Source organism: Mauremys mutica, chromosome 3 (genome assembly GCF_020497125.1).
Source record: "Mauremys mutica isolate MM-2020 ecotype Southern chromosome 3, ASM2049712v1, whole genome shotgun sequence".
Lineage (NCBI taxonomy): Eukaryota > Metazoa > Chordata > Testudines > Geoemydidae > Mauremys > Mauremys mutica.
In genome coordinates, this window is record NC_059074.1 from 159242519 (window position 1) to 159266617 (window position 24099).

Genomic DNA, 24099 nt, shown 5'->3' on the forward strand with positions numbered 1-24099 from the left:
CTGCAGAAGAGTGGGACCCAGCAGATTTTGCAGCAGCAGCAGCCCCTGCTTGCTCCTGCCATGCACACACAGCACAGGGCAATGCGGAGAGGGTGGGGGCTGTGCGGGCTGAGCAGGCAGGGGGTCTTCCCTCCTGGGAGGGGGTTTGAAGGCGACTCGTGCAGCGGGCAGGTGCAGGCTCGGGCACAGGCTTCCCATTGGCAGCTGCCGCAGCCTTGGCTCGGGAGCCGCCCCCCTCCCCCAGACACAGGTGGGATGAGCGCGAGCGGCGGCGCGCGCCGCGTGTGTGGCTCAGCCCTTCCCCCCCAGCGGGCGGGGGAGCTGCCGCGGCTTACGGAGGAGGCGGCAGCGGCGGCAGCAGCGGCGGGTCGTGCCCAGCTGGGGGCTCGCCGCGGGAGGCAGGCAAGGAGGCTCCATGCAGGCGGGCAGCCCTCAGGTAAGGCGCAGTGCCCACCTGGCTCCATGCACCGGGGAGCAGCGACAAGCGGGGAGGCAGTAAATGGGGGAGCGTAAAGGGGAGCAGCGCTAGAAGTGGGTGTCGGGGGAAGCCGGGGTGGGGAGTTAAAGGGGGAATCGGGCACTTCCCTCTGGAAGAATTAACAGAAGCTGGGGCCTGCATTCAGTAACAGCCCCCACCCCATCCACGACAGTTAGCTCCTGGGTGGAATTGGGAGCGTTGCGATATTTATAAGACCAGAGATCTAAGCCGGGGCGGGGGGTCTTGGCAGAACGGAGACCCTAGGTGGTTATAAGACTTTATCATGGTGGCAAGCTGTGAATTGCATGGAGCAGCACAGTGAAGGTGGCTTCAGTGCTGCCTCTTTGCATTGAGGCTGATTTGCTGTTTGGAAACTGCATCCCATTCCCAGGGAGTCTTGGCTATTGTGGAGGGTAGAAGGAGAGTTCAGATTGGCACAGGGGTTTCCTGTGTATGCAGCGTGCGGGCAGGGGATTGCATATTAGGAGAGGGCATTTGGGGGAGTGTGGTTTGCATGTCAGGGAACAGACGGTGGGGGACAGGCTGGACAAAGATGATTATACTCATCATTTTATATCCTGTCTTTGGTGTCCATAGTCCTGTCCACATGTGTAGGTGGCAAGGTCCTTGCCCCAAAGAGGTTTCTGTTGCATATCAGAGCTGGGAATGGGATTACATCTCGGAGAAGAATGGGCAGAGATTTCATCTGGAGGAAGGGAAAGATTGATCCTCAGCTCTGAGATCGCTGGGAGATGGCTAGATAATATTCTCTTTCTTGTTACAGATTATTGCAAACCGGATGCCCTTTGTGGATAAAAGATGTATCATGGAATGAACCCGAGCAGCGGGGATCCGTTCCTAGAGCAGCAGCAGCAGCAGTCCCCGGCCCCCCGGAGACTCTTCGTGGTGGTCTTGTGGCTTCAGCTGGCGCTGTGCTTCGGCCCTGCACAGATCACAGGCGGTGAGTGACTAACTCATGTGACTGACAGGCGGCGGCAGCAGCAGCAGTGCCCCTGCAAGCTAGCGAGAGAGAGCGATGAAGAGAGAGAGGCTCTGGCAGGCTGCAGGCAAGCGGGTTCCCAAGTGATGGGCTGCTGGGCGTCCTTGCTGTGTTTAAAGGCTAACTTATTTCTGTCTTATAACCCCCCCGCTTTATTTCTTGCTACTGTTTATGTTAAATCAAGCCACTTGACATTCAGGGTCCCCTGGCATTTTCCCCATAATTCGAGCACTGGAGACATCCCTAGTTTCTGACCCCCATATGCACAAGTGCCAGTTTGAGAGACTGTCCTGCACCCCACTGCATACAGACACCTCCTTGCATGAGAGCCTTCCCCTGCATGTGCCTATGCACACGCAGATGCTGAGATGCAAGAACCCCTTCTCTCCCTTCCTGCTCCCCAACACTCAGGCCTGCTGACAGGACCCACTGCTATATGCATATGTAGAAACCTTCTGCCCACCACCCTTCTAGACACATGCACAGAGGTGCTGCCAGGAGAGACTCCCCCTCCTTATCCTCCTCATTCTCATTCCAAAAAACAAACTATGGATACTAATAGGAGAAAATCCTCACACTTCTCTCTCTCCTCCCCCCTCTCTTCCCTTTCATAGAGAACTGAATCCCCTTTCTCCGGAAAAAATCCCACACATAAATGCTGGCAAGCGATACACTCCTCCTCACAGGCTGAAAGGAGAGGAGAAACTTCCCTCATATATACACACACGGATGCTAACAGGGTAACCCTCTCACATTCATATACACCCTGCTTCCCCTTCCATACCTGCATACAGATACTGAGGAGAGGAGAGAGCATTCCCTGCTGCCTGCAGGAAAGAACAACCATGTAGGTTGATGTGGAGACAGCTACCCAAGGCACTAAAGTGGTGACAAGAGACAGCCTTGCCCAAATGCTGGCTGGAGAGAAGCAAGTAGTAATAAATATTTCCACACATGAATTTTTATTTAAAAATAATGTAATGCTTTAATAATAATAGCAAGAATCCTCTTCTGTTAGCTCTCTTGCTGTTCTTTGCATCTGGAGAAGCAAACCTTTTCTGTGTTTGGTGGAGGGGAAAACATCTAATGTGGGGCTAAAGAAAGACACATTAAAATTCAGTTCCATTGCATCCTCTTTGAAAAAGGACCAGTTCATGTTTGCTCTTTTTATGATTTTAATTACAATTTTTTACACCTTTTTTATTTTATTGAGGCTTTTGAGGTATTTTAAGCAGATGTGTTTAATTACCAAATTGCTTGAAACTGATTCCCTAATTAGGTCTAGATTGCAGGAAAAGTCTTCAGATAAACTGCTGTGCTGTGAAGTGAACTTAGTTGGAATAACATTAGCAGCTTCAAAGGATTTCCACTGTAAAATGGTGTTATATTTTTGAGGGGGGGGGGGAATGAGCTGTTTTGCAATTGAATCACACAATTAATGGCAGACTGAGAGGCAGTGTAAGAGTAGCTTGGGGTTCTTCTCATGCATCTGATTTATGTCAAACTGTTCAAACTTCGGTGCTTGCAGTTAGGCTCACAAATCCACTATTACTCACACCACTTCTATTTTTGGTGTTTATGTGCTGCTCCCATTGTCTTCAGAAAAACTGCCTTATTTTCAGAAGTGTATTTTAGGTGCCTAATAATGGATAACCCAAGTTTGAAAATTTTGGCCTGCGTTAACAGGCATGAGAAGAAACTCAAGCAGCTCTTACACTGACACACTTTCTCTCATAAACTATGTGGTCCATTTGTAAGCTGGCGTATCTTTTTCTCCTCTCAAGAATATAATGCCATTTTAGAGTAGAAATCCCTTGAAGCTGCTAATATTCCAGCTAAATTCACTTTGCAGTCATACTTCCTGTGCTAAAAGAGACCCTGTGTTTTTTAGATGTGCTGCCTTTCTGATGAGTCTTTAAAAAAAAAAGTGTGTGGTCATTAAATACCCTGCTTCATTTGGTGGCATATTTCACAAGAATAGTGTGTTAACTTTGATGTCCTGTTCAGCTCTTAAAGTGTAATGACGTTCTGCCCACCTATGTTTCCTTTGCAGTTTCAGTTGGATAGGCCAACATTCATTTTGTGGGCCACCTCATAAGAGAGAGTATGCCCCATGGATCCATGTCCTGTCCCAAACTCCATATCCTACTACTTAATTAATTGCTGATTAATGGAAGGTGCTTTGTAAACTACAGTTTTTGAGCCTCTGGAAGTCATTGTTCTTTAACTACCTGTGCAGAACTCTTGTGTGGTGGTGGATGTTAATAAACAGATGCTGTGCTTCACTTCAGTAGTGAAACCTGATATTGTTTCTATGTCAAACTACATTTGTAAAGCACTTCGGGATCCTTCAGGATGAAAGGTTCAGAAGAATGATATGAATCCAATATATTGTTTGTTAATATGAAGAGCTTTTGTTATAGGCCAGCTTGAGGCAAAAGAGAAATTCTTGTCCTGATCCCACTGAAAATTAATGCATTAAACAACTTTGATTAAAAGAACCAGTGAAAAATATAGGTTTTTATTTCTAAGCAATATTATTTTCCAATGAGAAGTACTGTATATACACAGTCTGCTAAATCAACAAATCTTTCATGTAGTAGAATACATATACCTGTTTTTCTGAAGGGTGGAAGTGGTGAGACAATGGGGTTTTATGGTTAAAGACGGAGACTGTGAGCCAAGACTCATCATCTTTATTTCCCACTCTGTTATGGTTTTGGGCAAGCCACTTCGGCCACTTGTTTTGCATGCTTCAGTTTTTGACTGCTCAACTTGAGACACGGTGTGATTTTTGAGAAGTGCTGAGCGCCGATTGGACTTTAGTTGGAGTTGTGGTTGCTGAGCACTTTTGTAAATCTGGCTTCTATAGTACTCTCAAGTTGGATATCCAAATATTAAGGCATGCAAAATCAGTGAATACTGTTGAAAATTTGGCCATTAACCTCTTTGTATCTTAGTTTTCCCTATCTGTAAAATAGGGCCTTCACCAAGCAGGGTGTTGAAACATAACTAATAGTTTATAAAGAGCTTTGATTATTTTAAATTAGATGCTACGCAGGTGGAAAGTATTTATTATTTTGTTTCAGTAGTGGTTCATCTTCAACAACAACAACAATGTGCTATAAGGCAAAAATAAAAACTAACTAATATGTTGAAAAAGAAGAAAATGATAGGTTAGACTTTGCCATGGAGCACTGTTTTCATTTACTGGATGAAAATACATTCTTCCCTTTCTTACCTGAGGGCAGAATTTGGCCCTAAGTAATAATCTTGTCATGACTTGTATAGCTCCTTTTATTTTATATCTGACTTTTCTATAAACTGTATTGATTTTAAGGTTCTGCCACTTCACCCCAAATCAATATTATTTATAACCTTTCTTTTTTTCTTTTTCTTGTCAGTGATTTTTACAAAGAATAAATCTGCCTGTAGTATTTTTACTCGCTCAAAAGTGGTTCCTGGAATGATCCATCAGAAAATTCACTCCACAAATGAAGTCAAAAGAACAAACTCTTCAAAGCTCAGTAGGCCTAATTCCTCCCTGGTGTATGTAACTATATTCACACCAGAGAGGAATTAAACCCCCTTGATGTTAGCTTGGGACTTTCTTCTAGTCACCTGGTATCTTTGCTCATCTTGTGCTTTTTACTGTTAGTCTATAATGAAGAAGAAGTGTTTTTAATAATAGAAATAACCAATGTTAAGACCTTCAGACACACTAAATGCATAGCTGGTGCTAAAGGCAAGATATTTATTGCACATAAGCAATTTACAGAGTTCATGGCTGTACATGTATCATTCTGAGGGGATATTAAATATATATATTTTCCAAACATTGCAGCTTTCTGGAAGTATGTTAATTTTTCCAGGAATTCGGAATTTTCTAATGACTGTGGGCGAAGAATTCACCATGTGAAGATTTATTTTAGTCAGTTTCTGAGTTTGGACATGGGCTTTCGATTTTGCCGTTGTAACGGGAGAGGCACTTGAGCTAATTTCTCTGTTTTGTTTTCTTCGTTGGCTCTGGAGTATTTCTAGTTCTTTGGAATGTCACTCTTTTTTGGATAGCCCTTTGAGGAAGCTCACTACTGCAGTTTGAAGGAGTATTTTTGGTACGTTTGAATCAATGTCAGCTTGTTTGTTTTTTAGTGGTTGATACTTTGAACCAGATTGATACCTTTGTTCACACTGAGTAATCCCATACTGTACAAATAGTTCCCATTGAGAGTACATGTAAGGTACTATTCGTTGTGAATAAGGGTGTTGCATTGTGGCTTTTTGTGAGGTACTCAAACATGCTTTGGAGTCTGTTGAAACCATGAAGAATAGTCTTTTTGCTTGTAAATATAGGCTGAACTTTTATTGCTCTGTGGTTTTTATTGTATTGCAGTCTGGACTGTGCCTGATTCTGGATTTGATGATTCCATAAGAAATCTTTCTCAGGTTGCCAAGCAAAGTAGAACTGTTCCATCTGGATAAGTCAAATCCTTTGCATGCAGATGACTTGTGTTCACATTAGGGATGTGTATCGCCTTTGTTTTGACAACCTACTGTCTGTCTTTGGTGGTTTTTGGAGACACAAAACTGTTTGAGATTCTTTTTTAATTGGTGCATGCAGACTCTTAGATCTTATAAAGAGTCTTTTCTGAACAGACTCCTATTTGACTGACACCCCAATAAATATATCTGTAGGCAGCATATTTTGTTTGTCCCCTTTCAGTGTGGCTGCCTCAGTTGACAAGCAAAACAGACAGCACCCTTCTTTTCAACCTGGAATATCTAACTGAGGTTGGTGAAATCATTAATTAGCTTTACAGTATCATCCGTGGCTTGTTACTTTGTAAGAGCTGGTTTAGGCATTGTCATATCTTTTAATGTATCCGCAGTGTAGCTTCCTTTCATATATCTGCTGAGATATGTTCTAAATTCATTCCACTGCGTAATTCTAATTTAAAATGACAAGTTCTTCTACACACCTTGGCATGACAACAGATAGTTTGCTTAGTGGTGTGTCCACCCACAGCCTTCTGAGATGTGGACTTATCTGATAGGCTAATATTAGTAGCAGTTCCTTCTTGCGAAGTCCCTTAGCGCTTCATGAGAAGGAGGTTGATCTTGTTGCTAAGGCATGGGAATAAGAATTAAGATCTGCGTTCTGTTCCCAGCTCTGCCCCTGACTTGCACTATAACCTTTGGCAAATCACTTAGCACATCCTTACAGAATGATCCAAATTTGTGTGCCTGCTTTCTCTGCCATGATGATTGGCACTAATGAAAAAATGAACAGTGATTGGCTGGACTGTAAAATATGATGATGATTATCCTTCATCCCACATGAGTGGGTGAGTAGAAGTTTGCAAAGATGATTTGATTTTCGCTGCACAATAATCTCTTCCACACAGAGAAGTTGTGAGGTACCTGGAGAGCCTCATATGGAAGATGCTGTGAAGTGAAAAGTATTTATTATTACATAAAGTAAAAGATTAATATTTAACACTGTTTGCCTCAAAGGTTAGTAAGTAAAGATCCCTAATGAAGGTAGATATATTTTATCCCTTTTGATTTCTACAGCTTTTCTTATGGATATTTCTCTGTATAGAGCTTTGATCACACACTTTGAATTTGTCAAGTATCTACCACGTCTGCCTCTCTGATATTCATATGTTTCTTGTAACAAAATAAACCTCACTAGAAACCATGACTTGTTGCACCCTTGCAACCCCACTGATGTCAAAAATGCATGGGATGGTTTTTTGGTAGGGCCGAAGAGGGCAGAATGTGACCCCAGTTCAGATCTGATGTAAGCAAATACAACATCCTGAAAGACTCTGAGCCAAATTCAGTAGTGAACATAGGTTACACATCTCATGTAAATTGGTCAGAAAATGAGTGTAAAGGGTAAAATGGTGTAACTTGCACAAATGTATTGTTCAGTGCACTGATTTTATGTGCAACTTACACACTGAGGAGCCTGAAGGTTTATGTGTTGCAGGAAATCCAGCTAATTACAGTGTAAGATAAAGTAGCCTGCCTACTTCTTTTCAACTTCTTCCTATTTGTTAATCCATCAGCATGTTAATTACATGTGGTTTACACACCCACTGGATGTATGTGGTATTGTTGTAGTCGTGTTGGTCCCAGGGAATTAGAAACATTACCATACCCACCTGGTAGCTTTTATTGGACCAACTTCTCTCGGTGGGAGAGTCAGGCTTACACAGAACAACTTTATGTCAGATTGGAGCAAATTGCAGTACTGACCCTTAACATTTATATACCTCTACCCTGTTATAATGCTACCCGATATAACACGAATTTGGATATAACACGATAAAGCAGCGCTCCGGGGCGGGACGCTGTGCCCTCTGGCAGATCAAATCAAGTTTGGTATAACTCGGTTTCATCTATAACGCGGTAAGATTTTTTGGCTCCCAAGAACAGCGTTATATCGAGGTAGAGGTGTACATGTTCTCTAACCACCTTACACCACCGTTTGTTGGTGCTAATTTGGCCCCCCGTGTTTGCAGAAGGGGTTCTTGATGCCTTCCCCAAACAGCTCGTTAGCTCATATGATTAGTCTAAATTGGGGCATTTCTTTTTCACGTATTGAAAACATTAGAACAATTTGTTAATACCATCTGTGCACACCAAGCACATGCTGACAAAATGTGTCAGACATATTTTCACACTCACAAAGAGTGACCCTTGAATCACTTTTTTCCTTTAGTCATATCTTCTTAATGATGTAGTGTCCATATTGAGTTGGATTTCTGCTTATTATTAAGGAATGATACAAAGTGTCCACTCCGTGAGGAAGTTCAAGTCTTTATTAGGAGAATTTTTCGGTTGAACAGTTCTCTCTATTGTCAACATTACTGGCCTTAGAAAGGTAATATGTGGAGTTAGTGATGCTGGCAGACTACTAACACATTGCCAGGAGCATCAAATTAAAAAAAAGATTAAACGTATTCTAGTAAAAATTGTTGCCTGTTAATAATAATAATAATAATAAATAATAAATAATTCATAGCTCTTTCATATAGCCCTTTTTGTCCCTAGATCTCAAAACATTTTAAAAAAGGAAGTTAAGTATCATTATCCTCTCTTTGTAGTTGGGGGAAAATGGGCACAGAAAAGTGAAATTACTCTGCTTAAGGTCACATTGCATTGTCAGTGGCAGAGCTGGTAATAGAACTCTGGAAATAGATCTCCTGGCCCAGTGCCCTGTTCATTGGACTGTATTTTTTCCATGACAATGCAAAGGAAAAATGACTTGCAATTTAAAAAGGAGGTGCTGTGGGGTGGGCAACATCTACAATTTTCTTTTGATGCCACATTTGTGTAGTAAAAATCTCTATCTTTTTGGACTCAATTCTATCTTCACTGAAGTCAGTGACAGAAATCCCATTCACTGTATTGGGAGCAAGTTCAGGCCCTATGTGTTGCCTAAAGAAACTACACAGGCAGACTGTTAATCTGATCTTTGCAGGTGAGATTTATCTGTCATAATACCTCCGAACAGGAGTAGGTGTGTGGGGATGTGTATATCTCAGGTGGCACATCACATTTTTCCAATATCAGAAGTATCTTTATGTGAATAATAAAGAAGTATTACCCTTGGAAAACCAGCCATCTCTCTCTCTCCTTAGAACTAGCTGATGGTCTGTGGGATGGGGTTCTTATACTTTTTCATAGTAAGGAACACATATTAATAGTGAGAGAGTATCTCATGGATATCCCATAGATGTCACTCCCAGTTATGATCACAGGACTTTTCACTGTCATATAACAGTTCTGCAGCAACCACAGCAATTTCTTACATGGAAAGGTAAGATAAGCAAAGTATTGAATGTGTTTGCAAGTAATTTTAATGTGCTTTAGCTGCTGGAAATAAGGAGAGGCAATTCCATGTGAACAGCCAGCTCTCTACAAGCCATTGTCAGAAAACAGCACCACCCTTGTCATTTGTTTTGGGATCAGTAGCAATTGAATGGCTGCACTCAAAAACGTCTTCTCTTCCTACAACTAACTGTTTTCCTCCTGCAAATAATGCTGACGTTTTCCTTGCATGAAGGGAAAGAAACAGTTCAATTCAGTTCCTTGCAGTTTACACCAGATGGCTATGCTGCTGTCACATTCTGCATATTCTCCTGTGGTAGGAAATGTCCCACCCCAGCCAGGAAGGGGTTAATGAGGTCCTCTGGGCACAGTCAGCTGATGCCTGTTCCACCCGGAGAAGGGTGGCTACTTAAAAGGCATGATCCAAACACAGTGAGGGGAGGCACTCGGAAGGCAGCAGAGCACCCTGCAACCACAGAGCGGAACTGCTGACCCGGAAACTTGCTGAAGGGCCTCTACCGCCTCGAGCCTCTGGACAAATGAAGGGACCTTCTTTATTTTGTTTTCTCTTTCCTTAAAGCCCAGGACACTCAGCCTGGGCCTCACAGACCGATAAGGGGTTAGAGACTCAGCCCTTGCTAAGAGATTAATAGTCCATTTGCCTTGTAATCATAGTGGGGCAAACCCAGACCGTTTGTGGACTATCAGACTTATATTTTTCCTCTGTCACTGGGACTGCTGAAGGACTTTAAGAAGAGGGGGAACTGCCTCCCTGAGATGTGTAGCTGGAAGGACATAGCCTTGTGGCAGACAGACCTTACAGCTACTACTCGCAGCCAGGTAAAGGCCTCTGGGACAGAGGAGGTGCTCTAGGTTCAGAAGCACAGCCTCCGACATCTCCATTGAGCTGTGCGTTATGGAGAGGTGGTAGGCTTACCATAGTTGAGGTTGCAGATGAGATTCTGTTTAAAGCCAAATTTTCCATTTTTGGAAAAACCTACAAAAAAGAGTCAGATAAGCTTGGCAGAAAGGACAGGAGCTACAGTAGACTGGGGGAAGTGAAGGTAAGGTGATACAAAATTTGCAGAAGATACAAAATTACTAAAGATAGTTAAGATACAGGCAGACTGCGAAGAGCTACAAAAGGATCTCTCAAAAGTGGGTGACTGAGCGACAAAATGGCAGATGAAATTTAATATTGATAAATGCAAAGTAATGCACGTTGGAAAGCATAATCCCAACTATACATATAAAACGATGGGGTCCAAATTAGCTGTTACCACGCAAGAAAGAGATCTTGGACTCATTGTGGATAGTTCTCTGAAAACATCCACTCAATGTGCAGCAGCAGTCAAAAAAGTGAACATAATGCTGGGAATAATTAAGAAAAGGATAGATAATAGGACAGAAAATATCATGTTGTCTCTATACAAATCCATGGTACACCCACATCTTGAATACTGTGTGCAGATGTGGTCACCCCATCTCAAAAAAAGATATATTGGAATTGGAAAAGGTTCAGAAAAGGGTAACAAAAATGATTAGGGATATGGAACAGCTTCCGTATGAGGAGAGATTAATAAGACTGGGATTTTTTCAGTTTGGAAAAGAAACGGCTAAAGGGAGATATGATTGAGGTGTATAAAATCATGACTGGTGTAGAGAAAGTAGATAAGGAAGTGTTGTTTACTACTTCTCATATCACAAGAACTAGGGGTCACCAAATGGAATTAATAGGCAGCAGGTTTAAAACAAATAAAAGGAAGTATTTCTTCACACAATGCACAGTCAGCCTGTGGAACTCCTTGCCAGAGGATGTGAAGGCCAAGACCATAAGAGTTCAAAAAAGAACTAGATCAGGGGTCGGCAACTTACAGCACGTGTGCCAAAGGTGGCACACGAGCCGATTTTTTTGATGGCACGTGGGGTGGGCTGAGCTGCTCAGCCCGCCGCCGTTCTGGGGTTCCCGCTGCTGGCCCCGTGTCAGCCGGGGTCCCACTCAGCACCCGCTGCTGGCCTGGGGGAAGGAACCCCAGGCTGGCAGTGGGCTGAGACCCCGGCTGGCAGGAGCCAGTGACTGAAACCCCAGAGCGGGGGCGGGCGGAGATGCTCAGCCCACCCCCGCAACCCCAGAGCTGGCTGGGCTGACCTGCTCAGCCCACTGCTGCTCTGGGGTTCCAGCTGCTGGCCCCTTGCCAGCCAGGGTCCCCGCCGCAGCCCCACTCACCTTGCTTCTGGTTGGACTTCCAGCGCCGGCCCCCTGCCAGACAGCGTCCAGCCTCTGGCCCTGCTCAGCCCTACCAGCCGCCAGCTCTACTCACCTCAGCTGCCGATCTGGGGTTCCAGCCGCTGACCTCCTGCCAGCTGGTTACCAACTGATCACTCAGAAGCCTGTTTGCAGCTTAAAGTATCCAAATACGTGTCACCAGACATTGGAAAACTCAGCAAGGAAAAGCAAGGGCAAGGATCACACTAAACTAATATCTGCATTTTAATTTAATTTTAAATAAAGCTTCTGAAACATTTTGAAAACCTTGTTTACATATAACAGTAGTTTGGTTATATATTATAGAGACTTATAGAGAGACCCTCTAAAAATGTTAAAATATATTACTAGCACGTGAAGCCTTAAATTAGAATGAATACATGAAGACTCGGCACACCACTGCTGAAAGGTTGCTGACCCCTGAACTAGATAAATTAATGGAGGATCGGTCCATCAATGGCGTCTCTAGCTTCTGTTTGCCAGAAGCTGGGAATGAGTGACAGGGGGATGGATCACTTGATGATTACCTGTTCTGTTCATTCCCTCTGGGCACCTGGCACTGGCCACTGTTGGAAGACAGGATACTCTAAAAGGCACCGTGAGACACACTGATGAATTTGTGTAGTAAATAGTTTCACATGATGGCATTTCTATCTAATAAATTAGGCTAAATGGACCTTTGGTCTGACCTAGTACGGCCATTCTTCTGTTCTTACGATCAAGGGCATCCTGAAATACTGCATCCCAACAATGAGTTGTTTACAAAGATGCTAAATTCTTCTAATCCTGCCTGCTCTAACCACTAGATTACACTTCATTCCCAAGATTAGGAATAGAAATGTTGGTGTCACTAGGCATAACCCTAGGTAACTCAGGAGGGTGGAAAGCCATAAGTGTCAATAAAGCCTTCTGTAGTAGGCCTGAATGAACTAAAGTCACTCCATGTCTGACCAAAGTACTTCCATGTTTATGTTTGAACTTTAATTAACCTAGCAGGCCAGTAACCGAGAATGGAATGTACAACAGCTAGCTCAACGGTGGTACTGCCAGGAGATAATGATGAAGCCTGCTTACACCTGGCTAAGGGGGGGGTGGCAGAATAACAGATCCAGGAAAGTAAAACAAGATAACTGTTCACAGAAGAGTTACTAACGAGCTAAAGTGGTTTTTGCCAAGTATGACTTAACTGCTTAAGGTAATTGCTATTGCAAAGTGTATTTGCTGCATGGGAATGAAAGGTGGGGGGGAGAGGAGGAGTGTGGGGGTGATGGGAATGCTTAGCTGAAGTTATGTATAAAGAGAGGAAAACCGCTTGTATCTGTGTGCAGGATTTGAGATTGCTATGTCTCCCTTGCACCTTATTTGGGCTCAAATAAACTTTTTTTGCTTCTCCACCTTCGTGTGTTTATTGGAAGCGAAGCACACCGGGCAACGAACCACTGTTGCTGTCGCCTCGGGCCTCTGTGCCGGCAACAGAAAGAATCCTGATTCCCAATATTCTACTGCTTTCTAACAAATAGCTGTGTAACTCACTGGCAAAGTGTTTGTTCAAGTGGCAGAGGCCTGTGGTGTAGATCTAAAAGTTCTGTGTTCAAACCTTGCTGACAACCCATGAAGGAGTCATTAAGGTGATGAAATTTCTGTTTTTCCGGTTTTTTGAGGTCACCACTACGTTTGTTTTAAAACTAGATTGTGTATCCTCCCCAACAGCGATCAAAAGAGACATTGGCCAGGCTAGGTCGGGGGCTGGCAGAGATTCTGCAAGGCAGAGCCAGGAATAGAACAGGTCCCTTGTATACCAGAGCAACCCGTATCCCCATAGCCTGGTGCCTCTCAGTCAAGTATAGAGATTTGGCCTAATTTTCCTATGCTGTCTGTACAAAGAGGCTACTCCTGCATATTGATCTCTGAAAGGCACTGTGAGGCACTGATGAATTTGCGTAGTAAATAGTTTCACATGATGGCATTTCTATGTAATGAATGAGTCTACAGGGGAAAAAATGGATGGTCCTGTGGCTAAGATAATAGACTGGACCACAGGTGAACTGGCTTTTATGTATACACATCCTATGTGGTCTTGGGCAAGCATCATGCACCAGAATTTCTGGAGATAGTTACTAATTAATGTCCTTGTGCCTTAGCTCCTCCTCTGTATAAATTGGGGGTGGTTATTATCTAGGAATGTTTGTGTCGCACAATAGTCTGGAGCTATGCAAGAAGTGTATTAGAAAGGTGTCTGGAGCATTTCTAGGTGGGGATGAAATGTGGGGGACTTAGAGGTGTATTGGGAGCTTACAGTCTAATCAAGAATAGTGGGTTTTTAATGGTGAAGTCAGTGGAACTAATCACTTGAGAAAACGGTACTCAACATAAGTTCAGCATCAGATCCTCTGTAAGCACTTCATGGCAAGGAATGTGTCTTTTTATCTATGGTTTTTAAAGTTCTGTGTAAACTCACAATGCTACACCAATGTTTTTGTAACACTAATTAGTATTCGGGAAGCATGATGCCTTTGAGTGAAACAGGCATATTTCTCTGCATCACATCTCTCTCACAATTGCTACAATATTTTTAAAGATACTGTATGAATAACACACCGTTCAGAGAATATACAAATGATCCACTCCAAAAGGAAAATAAATAGTAATTAAGTTGGTTGCATATAAATTGGAATTATGAGTGCATTTTAAAATAGCTTAATTGGAACTAATTGCTGCTTTAACCTTAAAGATGGTAACCTGAGAACACAAGGGGAAGTACAACAAAATAATGACTATCATTATGAGGAAACAGTAAATGTAGGAATGCACAGGCTATTAGCCTTATCTTGTGAAGTGTTCAGCATCTGTCCCTCCTGGCGAGGGCTCTGTGCCTCTCAGAAGGTGCTCAGTGTCAGAAACTTGCCCACTTCCACTCTGGAAGGACACCAAGTGTCTACACTACAGTGTTATAGCCCCTGCCCCCCAGGCTGAACCCTTGCAAGCTAGAGTCAGCTGACATGGGCTAGCCACAGGTGTTTTATTGCAGTGTAGACAAATGCTACGGCACGTTCCCAGGTGTAGACCTCACATCTGTACCCCTTCCTTGGGATATGGTGCTCTGCAGAGCTGGCTACCTTAAACCCTGGAACCAGCCTTCCTGAGCCCCCGGTAGCTTATGCACACTCCCTCGCCTGACTGTGGGCACTCTGAGCTTCTCAATTAACCCCTTCAGGGACAACAATGGCAGGCACATGGAACACAGACTTAGCAAGGGAATTGCTTAAAAGAAACAGGTATTTTTATTCTTGAAACACTTGAGAGTTACAGATCTTTGGGAAAACAACACAATCCTGAATATGCAGCCCCTTTAGTGTGATCTCGCTCCTCTTGTGAGCCCTGGGTTTGGTATGGGTTCATAGGCTAGATGGCCCTTCCACCAGCCTTCTCTCTCCTTAGCCTGGCCTTCTTGCATGTGGCAGTGGTCTGGCTCCCTGTTCAGAGAAACACTCACCTTTTAAAACAGTCTGCCCCCTTTTCCCATGTGCTTTAGGAAATTCCAGAGTGCAGCCCCGGTGTAGGGAGTCATTCAGAAATCAGTAGCCCTACCAGTAGAAAACCCATCATTCCAAAAGAGAAGAGTCAGTCACCATTAATGATCCTTGATGGCTTTCTCACTGTTAGCTCTCTCCAAAGTGTCCCACACCCCTGCATGAGCAGGACACTGTTCAGAAGAGACTGGCCGTGTCAGGGCCAGGCTGGTTTTTCAATATAAACTGGATATCTTATTCAGATGTGGTGAGTACAGTCAAAAGTGACAGTCACAATGAAGGTTACAGTCAACAATGGCATTCACAAAACAAAATGGAGTTTATGGTTTGACACACAGACATACCCCCCCCCAATCTGTCACACTCAGCATCTCAGAGGAGCTGGGCTCTTTATCACCGGACATGCTGCTTTGTACTAACTGAAGGATTCAGGAGGAAGAAACTAAATGAATGGGCCCACAGATGAGGAGAAGGATGTGGAGAAAGAGACAGACTAATAATGATGTGTGCACGTGTGCTTTTATGCACACATGCATGTACGTTAGTCTTAATCTTATGTGCACACGCACGCACACTTGCCATGAAAGTAAAAAAATAAACAATGTGGGAGTTGGAAAAAATTGTTACACTCATTAGCAGCCATTTCAAGGATATCTTCAAGTAGTTTAAGTAGCTTTAGTAAGGCTAAGGAGGAAGAAAAAGGAGAGCAGCAGAGCGGTGAGGCATGGGCACTGCGTTTAACATTTCTATCTGAGTGCCATCTGTGTGGGTGTTGGAAAGGAGCACTGGGCTTGGCATATTCAGTTTCCATTTCATTTTTATGTAATACACAGCCCTGTATTTCCTCAAATAGATTCCAAATGAAAGAGAAATAGATCACATAAATTGGGTTCATTGTGAGAGAGAGGGATGTTGTCACAAATAAGCTGAAAAATACCTATTTACAGTGACTTGATTTGATGGGAAATCTCTGTCTTGGATGCTATTGATCCATGTGGTTTCCAAATCCAGGTTCTGTGTGTGTGAAACTTACTCAATTCCCCTAATGGATTCTCTGGAAAATCCTCTGGATAGAACAAGTAAATCCATCGTGTTCAAAAATATCATCAGTCAGCCTTGGTGGGTAAGGATCAACCAATAAATGAGAGGGTAAAAGTTATTTAAAACATATGGTTTATAAAAGATAGTAAAATCACTGTTATATATTAATACAGTGTAAAAATTAAGTCGAGAGCACACTGTTTACTATATAATATTATAAATTAGCCCTGGATTATATTAACTAAATTTTTTTCCATGGTACATTAGCATCTCAGATCAGAGAATCATGTTCTTTTAGAAATGTGCTTTAAAAAGTCTGCATTTTTATACAACATTGTTCTAAATATGGTCTAAAGAATCATGTTCTTATTACGTCAAGAAAACTTTAAAGCAGTAGGTGCTAGATCAGAAGTGGGCAAACTACGGCCCGCGGTCCACATCCAGCCCGCGGGACCGTCCTACCCGGCCCTTGAGCTCCGTGCCAGGGAGGCTAGCCTCCGGCCCCTCCCCTACTGTCCCGTGCCTCCGCCCCCGCAGCCACGCTGGCAGCGCTCTGGGTGGTGGGGCTGCGCGGTCCTGCAGGGCAGCGTGGCAGGCTCTGGCCGAGTGGCGTGGCTGCCAGACATGCTGCTCTGAGCAGCATAGTAAGGGGGCCGGGGGATTGGATATGGGGCAGAGGTCCCGGGGGGGCAGTTAGGGGACAGGGAGCAGGGCGGTTGGATGGGACAGAGGTTCTGGGGGGGGGCAGTCGGGACAGGGAGCGGGGGGGGTTGGATAAACGTGGGAGTCCCGGGGGGCCTGTCGGGGGCAGGGGTGTGGATAGGAGTTGGGGCAGTCGGGGACAGGGAGAAGGGGGGATTGGATAGGGGGTGAGGTCCTGGGGGAGCGGTTAGGGTCGGGGGTTCCTGGGAGGTGGTGGTCAGGGGACAAGGAGCGGGGGGGGGGGTTGGATCGGTCGAGGGTTCTGAGGGGGGCATTCAGGGGATGGGAAGTGGGAGGGGGCAGGGGCCAGGCTGTTTGGGGAGGCACAGCCTTCCCTACCAGACCCTCCATACAGTTTTGCAACCCCAGTGTAGCCCTCGGGCCAAAAAGTTTGCCCATCACTGTGCTAGATGATGTCACCAAGCAGTCTACCATCTGATGTTTGTAGTAATTGTACAGGCTTGTTATTTTCAACTTAATTTCTGAAGTTGATTGGATGGGGAGAAAAAAAAACCTTGCTACTTTAGCAAACAATGCATATTATAAAAAGCTTTTGTTCTATATGTGGTGGTATTTTTTGTAGCTTTTTATTCAGGTGATTGTGTGGTCAATATTTCTTTTGTAATGCAAAACTAAAGCATTTCAGGCAGCTGAACCAGAACTTTGTAGATTTAGTAGCTCTTCAGTAAATGGCCCCATGTTGTATACGTTAAACTGAAAATAGTGTGTTGGTTTTTGTCACTTCTTTTTTAAATTTTTGGTGGTAGGGTCTGGGGATTTTTCCTACTGATCATATTTCCATTCCCCTGCAAGTCGTCTTTCCTTACTCTCAGTGGCTTGCATCACAGTGACCTCCCTTCAGGTTGGGAAGCCTGGGATTATGAGAACTATCATCACAGCTGAGTGCTGCAAGGGCAAATTTGGATCTTATGTGCTGTCTGCAAAGACTACCAGATAGCACTCAAAGACTTCATTCTAAGTGTAAGATCTTATCTGTAAGCAGAGTCAGGATGAGCTTTACCCTGACATCTGGTGGTAGATTATGGGGAGTGCAGAGTGGCAGGTTCCAGTATTCGCATTAGCATTTCAGTTATTTGCATGGGCACTCCCACCCCACTTAGCATACCGCAAAGCAGTATGGGATGGTTGTTTTCACAGCTGTGGGAGCCCCAATTTCGTTGTTATTGGGGCAGGAGGAATGAAATGTTGTCACCCCGATTGGGTAAATGGGGAACTACAAAATTGTCTTGTGATGGGGGGTTTCCTTGTCAGCTGGATAGCACTTGCTAGATGGGGCACATGAGTTCCAAAACCCATTGAAAGGAGAGAGGCTGGGGACAGAGATCTGTACTGGGTGGTGCAGGCTTCTTGTGTGAGCCAGAAGCACCAGTTCCACCTGTGCCTCTCTCCACTGTGGAATGTTAGAGTTAATTTTTGATTCCCTTAAGAATCTAGATACAGGTTACTGAGCTGAACTCATTGGGGCTCCCCTACTATGAGCTGGACTCACTAAGAGCTGAAATCACTGAAGAGCTGGACTTGCTGAGCTGAGAGCACTGAGTACTGTGCTTATGAGTGGGGGAGCCTGAAGCTATACCGTGGAGCAGAGCAGCTGGCAGAGCGGAGTGGAGCAGTTTGTGCAGCCACTGGGTGAGTGGAGCCAAGCAGCTCGTGAGGACGGCTGGAGTGGCTCACAGGACAGCTGGTGGACCAGAGCAGCTGGCAGAGCGGAGCAGCCCACAGAGCAAGCGGAGCTGAGCTGTTTGCGGGGACGACTAGTGGAAGCAGAACCCCATGACGAGGCAGGGCAGTTGGCCCCGAACCCACGTAAGGTGCCCCTTTCTACCCAGGCTGGGGAGGGGGACCTCTGCAGAGAGACTCTGGGGCTGCACTGATCCAGGACCAAGACTTTTGGATGGTGGGACTTTTGGGACTGTGGGTGATTTGGGGGTTGCTGGACTCAAGGGCCCTGAGAGAAGGACACGGCACAATTTGCTGGGGTGGGTCTTTGCTCACGGTTTGACCCATGAACTCTAGCTGAGGTATTTTCCCAATTTAATGCTTGTTGTTTATCATGTATTAAACCTTTTCTGCTACACAAGACTCTGTGCTTGCGAGAGGGGAAGTATTGCCTCCTCGAGGCGCCCAGGGGTGTGTGTAAGATTTTCCCAGGTCACTGGGTGGGGGCTCGAGCTGGTTTTGCATTATGTTGTGGGGAAGGGACCCCTATGTATTGAACCCGGCCCTTGCTGCTATTGTTTCGGCCCGGCAGAAGGGTTACATTTTTGGGGGCTCGTCCGGGATCCCTGGGTCAGTACCCCTCGCAAGCACATGTTGAGTGTTCCACTGTATTGGGAAATAATTGCGTTTATATTTTGAGGAAATTACTGTTGGTATAATGGCTAATATGTCGGGTCTGATGGGCCCCAGTCCTGCAGCCTCTAGCTCAGGGGCGGCAGCCGCAGCCTATGATTGGGCAAAAGCACTGGGGCATATATTGGAAAAGATTGTGCTGGCCTATGCTACGTCAAACTCTTGTCGTAAGTTAAGGCTATTTGATGGGAAAGAGGAGTTTGAGCCCTGGTTGGAGCATACCACTGAAATGCTGCGGGAGTGGGCCGTACCCGATGTAGAAAAGAGAAGATGTCTAATAGAGAGCCTTAGTGGCCCAGCACTAGATGTAATTCGCACCCTGAAGCTAATTGACCCTGGGGTTAGTGTGCAGGACTGCCTAAAGGCCCTTGATAATACCTTTGGGAGCGTAGAGAGCCCTGAAGACAGTTACTGTAAATTCCTTGATTCCCGACAGCAAAGGGGTGAGAAAATTTCAGCCTATATACAGAGGCTGGAAAGACTGCTTCAAAGAGCTGTTATGAGGGGAGCAGTGACTGCTGAGCAGATGGGTCAGACCAGACTGGCTCAAGTTGTAAGAGGGACTCAGTATCAGAACCCGATCCTACTTCATCTCCGACTAAGAGAACGGCAGGATCATCCCCCGAGTTACTCCCAGCTGATAAAGGAGGTCAGGGAAGAGGAAGAAAGGCAGACTGCCAGCGAGTGTTGGGAAGCCCAAACATTGGAACCAGGCAGCACCACGCCACTGCAAATGGCCAGTGTACTGATGGTGAGCACCACAGAGGAACTTGCCCAACAAATGCAGGCCCTGACGAAACGGATAGCTGAGCTGCAGAGCATCATTGACCGAGCTAAGGTTGCCAGGAATAAGGAACCTCAGACTGTGACAATGGAGAAGTCAGTATCTAGAGCCACTGTCCCACCCCGGCGAAGGGGGAAAGGGCAATTCTTTTGCTACCGGTGTGGTCAGGATGGGCACAGTGCTGCTAACTGCCATAAGGAAGAGAACCCCTCCTTAGTGTATGAAAAGCTGAGGAGCAGTTGGGAGAGACCCAGTAGCTGCCAGAAGGTCTGGGGACGGAGACCACCTAGACCTACAGGATTTGAAGATTCCCCCCAAAGAGACCGTCCAGCTGGGATCCCTGCAGGACTGATAGGGCCGCGAGCAGAGGTCATGGTGAGGATTGAAGGGGTGGAGTGTAAAGCCGTGCTTGACACTGGATCTCAAGTGACTATTATATTTCAGTCATTCTACCAACAGATGCTTAGGCACCTGCCTATACAGCCACTGACTGGCATTGGTCTGTGTGGCCTCAGCATGGATGAATACCCCTACCAAGGGTATGTCATAGTGCACCTTGAATTCCCAGAGGAATTACTTGCTTCCCCTCTTCATGAGGTGATGTTAAAGCTGTCTTTCTGAGCATATTATTTCAACTTCACTTCCCTATCTCAATCTGGTAAATCCCTGATTTTTGTAGCACTGTTTTGCAACTTGAACAACTGCTCCTGTGTAGCAGAATGAAATCTTCCAGTCTGTTCTCTGTCTTCCTTGAATAAGCCTGCCTGGTACTGTGAAAGGACTGTGATGAGAGAAGAACTTCACTGGGAAGATTGGTCCTAAGCCTAGCCAGTTATTTTTAAATTTAAGTGAAATCATCCCTGGGTTCTTACACTTCTTCCCTTGGACTCCCTACCCTACTCATTTGCAGCACACCTTATTGAGGGATTAGGTTACAGAAACTCCTTTTTGCCACCTTTACTTCCCTTAGAGACTGAAGACCATTTCTGCCTTTTAGAGGCAGCTTGTGTGAAACACTCACAAAGTAGAAGTTTTATTGGAAACAAGATTTATTAAAAATAGAAAATCAGATTAAAATAAAGTCATTAAAAATAGATGAAAATAAAAGAAACTGTGCATAACATACCTCATTTCAGTACTTTGCAAAATCCCATAGAAGCTGGCTCCTCTTCATTTAGCTGTAAGCTCTCTAATGTAGCTGCTCTAAGCTGATGGGAGAGAGCTCTCCTGTCAGCTTAATTACTCCAGCCCCTGTGAGCAGCAGTAGCTTTGTTGGTGGGAGAAACTCTCCCACCGACATAACGCTCTCCCTACCGGTCCTTAAATTGGCATAAATTATGTTGCAAGGGGGGAGGCTAATTCACACTTACATTGTAGTGTAGCCACAGCCGTAGGTATAGGTAGGGCTCTACGAAATTCGCGGTCATGGAAAAACTCATCATGGACTGTGATGTTATGTAATTAAAATATGACCATGCAAATCATTGTTGCTACCACTGTTGTATAATTGCAATGAATCTTATACAAAGTGTGATGCATGGCCAGAAAGGGTTGAGCAGGATAAATGATCCAGTTTCAACCTTTAGAGACATGTTAGAAAAGTATATAAATGGTAATTAGGACCATTCCTTGGTTGATAGGCTAGAACTTTGAAATGCAAACCTATATTGTTAGAAATTAGAGGTGATACTAATTGTATGTGTGTACTCAACTCTTGTTAAACATTAGCCATGTAAACAGACAGTTCCTGTCTGTCACTATAGCTGTTGATTCAAAGATCAAAAGGGAATATTAACATTTAGATGAACCTTGGATGAAATAATGTCATTGTCTATATGTCTCTTTAAAGTTTGTGATATAATGCCTAATGGATAAATTGCCTTATGTTAATTTGTGTAGCTAATTATTCGTGATGCTTAGGAAATAAGTCTATTTCAAAGTATCCATAATTGCCTATTGTTCGCCTAAGGACTCAGAGCTGTTGAGGAAGACCTGGAACTGTATAAGAATGCCTGGGGTCCTGATCCTTTTTATCTCAGATCTGCTTCATGCAGGGGAAGTTTAAGCCTAAAATTGAGATCTCCAGTCCTAAGCTGGAACACCCTGAATCTGAACATGGACTAATTATGAAAGAACTCTTTGCAACTACAAAGCTCACCATCTCTACTATGACTCTAAATCTCAAGAACTGTACTTATGTCTGTATGTATACTGATCTTTTAACCAATACACTTTTTCTTTTCTTTTTAAAATAATTTTTAGTTTAGTTGATAAGAATTGGCTGAAAGTGTGTATTTGGGTAACATTTTGATATATTAATTAACCTGGGAGTTAATGTGTCTGATCCTTTGGGATTGGTAGAACTTTTTTATATGATGAATAAGATTTTTAGTAATTCTCATCATATTTCACTTGGGTGTCTGGGTGGAGGCCTGAGGCTGGGTTACTTTAAGAGAACTGACTTCTTGGTAACCAGTGAGATATTATAGAAGCTGTTTTGTGCTGGCTTAGTAAATCTAAGTATTGGAATATCCACCAGCTTTGGGGGTTGTCTTCCCTATTCTTTGCAGTTTACCCTAATAGAGTGACCTCAGTTGGCTCCCCTGGGACCCCAGTCACACAGACCTTGAAATCTGGTCTTTTGTACGCTTTTACCCTATACTACATAGATTTCATGGGGGAGACCAGCGTTTCTCAAATTGAGGGTTCTGACCCAAAAGGGAGTTGCAGCAGGGTCACAAGGTTATTTTAGGGGGGCTTCGGTATTCCCACCCTTATTTCTGAGCTGCCTTCAGAGCTGGGTGGCTGGAGAACAGTGGCTGGTGGCCGGGCACCCAGCTCTGAAAGCGGCGCCCTGCCAGGAGCAGTGCAGAAGTAAGGGTGGCAATACCATACCATGCGACCCTTACTTCTGCGCTGCTGTTGGTGGTGGTTCTGCCTCAGAGCTGGGCTCCTGGCCAGCAGCCGCTGCTCTCTAGCTGCCCAGCTACAAAGGCAGCGCCATTGCCAGCAGCAGCGCAGAAGTAAGGATAGCAGTACTGCAAACTCCTCCCCCGCCAATAACCTTGCAGACTCCCCCTTCCCCCACCCCAACTCCTTTTTGGGTCAGGACCCCTACAATTACAACGCTGTGCAATTTCAGATTTAAATAACTGAAATCATGAACTTATGATTTTTTAAATCCTATGACCATGAAATTGACCAAAATGGATTGTGAATTTGGTGGTACCTAGGTATAGGGAAAAAGGAAAATCTCACGTTTCTAGAAAGCAAGTCCTTTTTTACACTCCTGATCAAACTAATAGCCTCTCCCTCCAATGTCCAGAGAAAACTCTCTTGTCCCCATCCCTATCCTTGTTGGCCCCTTCAATCCAGGGCATTATACCTCGTTTTTCAAAACTGTAGTTTGAATATAAAACACACAGTGAGGGTTGGTGCCTTCTCCAGGAGATTATCTGAGGATGGGGTGAAGGTCCTTTTAACAATGCTTCGTATCAATGCGACCTTCTTATCTACCAAAATCAAGTATAGCATTTCTCAGATCATTTGATCTTGCTATCTCTTTAAAACCTTTTTCAAATGTTTCCTTTGCCATGAAATATAAATGACTGACAGACATTCTGTCACAGGAGGTGAAATGGGACATTTATCTTGGCGGTAAAACCTTTCAAAGGTTTGGGTGTAGCTTCGCTTCCCAGGTGGTGGGTAGGTCTGGGCTTGTTTGTCTTATCTGACTCAAGTTGGCATTTACACCAGGCTTATCTGGTGGGCAAGATGCTATACATGGATGCTGATATTTGAATCCAAGGGTCAATAGATGCCTCTCAAAAATGTTCATGTTCTCACTATCATACTGTATATTAGGAACGGAATGATTCTGCATATCTAGGCCTGATGGCCCAGGATTTGTAAAGCTAAACAGCAGCAATTTGATGCTGACATGAGTCACTATTATTTTTAGCTCTAAAGAGAAGAGAGTTGGTCCAAGGGCTTTACTTGTCTTGCCACACCAGCTGTTGTTTCCTAAGGATGATCTGCCACCACTGAGTTTTTAACTCCAGGGCTCCTTCTTTAATCAAACTT

The 24099-nt window shown here is 44.4% G+C and overlaps 1 protein-coding gene across 3 annotated transcripts in view; it reads left to right on the plus strand.

Moving 5' to 3' along the window:
* Positions 1-280: 280 nt before the first annotated feature.
* Positions 281-24099, plus strand: part of SUSD4 (sushi domain containing 4) — a 112727-nt gene continuing 88908 nt past the window's right edge. For 2 of the 3 annotated variants that reach the window (XM_045008450.1, XM_045008449.1), the window contains exons 1-2: positions 281-436; positions 1263-1439. In XM_045008450.1, coding sequence (XP_044864385.1) covers positions 1298-1439 — 142 coding nt within the window. In that variant the 5' untranslated portion in view covers positions 281-436; positions 1263-1297. The remainder of the gene's footprint in view (positions 437-1262; positions 1440-24099) is intronic. The other variant, XM_045008448.1, reaches the window with a different exon arrangement.